This window comes from Bison bison, unplaced genomic scaffold, assembly GCF_000754665.1.
Source record: "Bison bison bison isolate TAMUID 2011002044 unplaced genomic scaffold, Bison_UMD1.0 scf7180017848468, whole genome shotgun sequence".
Classification (NCBI taxonomy): domain Eukaryota; kingdom Metazoa; phylum Chordata; class Mammalia; order Artiodactyla; family Bovidae; genus Bison; species Bison bison.
This window is the reverse complement of record NW_011479041.1, coordinates 4,631-6,321: the sequence shown is the minus strand read 5'-3', so window position 1 is coordinate 6,321 and position 1,691 is coordinate 4,631. Positions and strand designations below refer to the sequence as shown.

The window sequence follows — 1,691 nt, the reverse complement described above, 5'->3', positions numbered from 1 at the left end:
CCAAGGAGCATCCAAAATGGACAATACAAAAAAGATTAAAAAAAAAAAAAAAAGATATGTTTCAGAGTTTTATGAGATCAGAGAAAAAGATTTGCATCAAGCAGAGATCATTTCTATCTGGTACAACCAAGCTCTCTCATCACTTTTTATTTATCTTAGTTATCATTTGACATTTTGTAGCTCCCCCCACATGCTGAACTGTTTTACAGATCCTGCCTATGGGGTAATTTCCTGCCCCCACTGCCACAACCTTAAGAGTTGAATTTTTCATTTCGATAGAATACAGAGAGATGAACTTGATAAGTGCCTAGGAAAATTGCACTCTCTGACAACCTCACTTGACTGCTTCAGGTTTCCCCGGTCCTTTTAGGAGTTAAGAGTGAATACTTAACCCAGGCTAAAAGTAAAAGAGAAAACGGAGGGCTCGTATGCCTCCAAGTTCCTCCTCATGTCAATGCTAGAGCCAGAAGTGGTCAACAATTAACTGATTAAGTCTAGATTCAGTTCTCTACTTGATCTCTGCAGAGAAATCCTCACCCCGCCCCAAATACTCATTTTCTCCCCCTTTAGAGGACTGATTTATCCATCAACTGGGTGTTAAGCTTCCTGTTTCCCCTTCCCAGGTCAAGGGCAGCCCAGGTGCCCAATTTCTCTCTCTCTTCACAAGGCACCACCAGCAATAGAGATGAGAAATTCTGATGAACAGCCAAGTGGAGGAACCACGGTGTTGCAGCGTCTGCTACAAGAGCAGCTTCGCTATGGCAATCCCAATGAGAATCGCAACCTGCTTGCCATACACCAGCAAGCCACAGGGAACGGCCCTCCTTTCCCCAGTGGCAGTGGGAACCCAGGCCCTCAGAATGATGTGTTGAGTCCTCAAGACCACCACCAACAGCTTGTGGCTCATGCTGCCCGACAGGAACCTCAGGGGCAGGAAATCCAGTCAGAAAACATCATCATGGAGAAACAGCTGTCTCCTCGGATGCAGAATAATGAAGAACTCCCGACCTATGAGGAAGCCAAGGTCCAGTCCCAGTATTTTCGGGGCCAACAGCATGCCAGTGTCGGAGCTGCCTTCTATGTCACTGGCGTGACCAACCAGAAGATGAGGACTGAGGGACGCCCATCAGTTCAGCGGCTCAATCCTGGAAAGATGCACCAGGATGAAGGACTCAGAGATCTTAAGCAAGGACATGTTCGTTCCCTGAGTGAACGACTCATGCAGATGTCACTGGCTACCAGCGGAGTTAAGGCCCATCCACCTGTTACCAGCGCTCCTCTCTCCCCACCACAACCCAATGACCTGTACAAGAATCCCACAAGTTCCAGTGATTTCTACAAGGCCCAAGGGCCCCCCCCCAGCCAGCATAGCCTGAAGGGCATGGAACATCGAGGCCCCCCACCAGAGTATCCCTTCAAGGGCATGCCACCCCAATCCGTAGTGTGCAAGCCCCAAGAGCCAGGGCACTACTATAGTGAGCATCGTCTGAACCAGCCAGGGAGAACAGAGGGGCAACTGATGAGGTATCAGCATCCCCCTGAGTATGGAGCAGCCAGGTAAGACAGTTCCCTTTCTGTCATTCCCTGACCTCATCCCCAACCAGCTTCTGCTGTGTGTCGGGAACCTTAAGGGAAGTAATGGGCAGGCATTTGGTGTAACAAACTCTGCAATGCATGGCTGGCCCTCGGCT

General features: G+C 49.3%; 1 protein-coding gene across 1 annotated transcript in view; it reads left to right on the top strand.

Annotated features, from left to right (window-relative positions):
- The first annotated feature begins 132 nt into the window (after nt 1–132).
- The window catches only part of LOC104992434 (angiomotin-like), a 3,449-nt gene continuing 1,890 nt past the window's right edge, over nt 133–1,691 (top strand). Inside the window, exon 1 of the mRNA XM_010845319.1 lies at nt 133–1,557. Coding sequence (XP_010843621.1) covers nt 686–1,557 — 872 coding nt within the window. The 5' untranslated portion in view covers nt 133–685. The remainder of the gene's footprint in view (nt 1,558–1,691) is intronic.